The 1,003-nt window shown below is 56.1% G+C and overlaps 1 protein-coding gene across 1 annotated transcript in view; it reads right to left on the bottom strand.

Moving 5' to 3' along the window:
• The window catches only part of LOC119251208 (popy Class I histocompatibility antigen, A-1 alpha chain-like), a 6,398-nt gene extending 5,660 nt beyond the window's left edge, over positions 1-738 (bottom strand). Inside the window, exon 1 of the mRNA XM_054698096.1 lies at positions 568-738. Within this exon, the coding sequence (XP_054554071.1) occupies positions 568-738 (171 nt within the window). The remainder of the gene's footprint in view (positions 1-567) is intronic.
• Positions 739-1,003: the final 265 nt, after the last annotated feature.

A 1,003-nucleotide genomic window follows, 5' to 3' on the forward strand; every position in this document is an offset into this window, starting at 1 on the left:
CACTGAAGCAGCCTCACTGACCATCCTTAGAAAGGACAGAACAGTCAATTTTGAAGGAGAAGCAGGAAACCCCAAAACCTGTCTGATCTGGAAATGTGGGATGATCTCTTACTCCTTAGAAAGTTCTAGAATCCAGGTGAAAGCACAAAAGTAGGAAGATGCAGGTTTCCAAGGCGGAGAACACAGACTTTTTCTCCTCATCTGGGTATATGTTAAATGAGGAATCAGATGTCCAAAAATGACATCAGACCAAAACAAACCCTTGACAGAGAAAATGATGGTTCCGGAGATGGCTGCTGAGTCAAATGGATCCCTGAAGGGTCATAGCAGGAATGGTCTCCCTCCCTGTCAGGAGAGACTGGATTGAACTGCCCTTCAGTTAACCAAGGGGCCTGTGGACAACCTCTCTCTGCACAGGACAGGCAATCCAGGCGGACGCCCCTCTTGAGGCCAGAGAGTGGCCGGTGTCCCATTTTCCCTGTGGGGTGCGAGTCAGGGTGGGGGTTCAGGCGTCCTCCATGTAGCTTACCTGGGCACTGCCGCTCTTCAGTCCTGAACTCCAGGAACCTGCGGAGGCAGCCGGCACCTGCCCTCTGGGAAGTTCCCGAGATCTGGGCCGCGTGTCCGCCGGGTCCAGGAGCGCAGGTGCTCGCTCAGTGCCAGGTAATCGCCGCCGTCGTGGCGACCTGCCTGCACCCGCGGGGGAGGCGCCCGTGGGTCCCGCTCGCGGCCGCACATCCCCTGGAGGGCGTGAGGCCCGTCCCCGCCCGCGTCGCTCGCCCCGACCTCCCGCCCTGAATAAGCCTGAACTCAAACGTAGCGGCGCGGAAGAAAGGCCCGCGGGCTCTTGGCGGGTGGGGGGCCCGGGGGGGCCCACAGCCTCGGTATGTCGATGGACTCGATCACTCTCACATCGCCTCCCCACCAAATTGCCTTGAATGCCTTTATTTTTTATTATTCTTTTTTTTAAAAAAAAAGATTTATATATTTATGCATGCATGCA

This window comes from Talpa occidentalis, unplaced genomic scaffold, assembly GCF_014898055.3.
Source record: "Talpa occidentalis isolate TD23 unplaced genomic scaffold, MPIMG_talOcc4v2.1 talOcc4.2, whole genome shotgun sequence".
In the NCBI taxonomy this organism is placed as follows: Eukaryota; Metazoa; Chordata; class Mammalia; order Eulipotyphla; family Talpidae; genus Talpa; species Talpa occidentalis.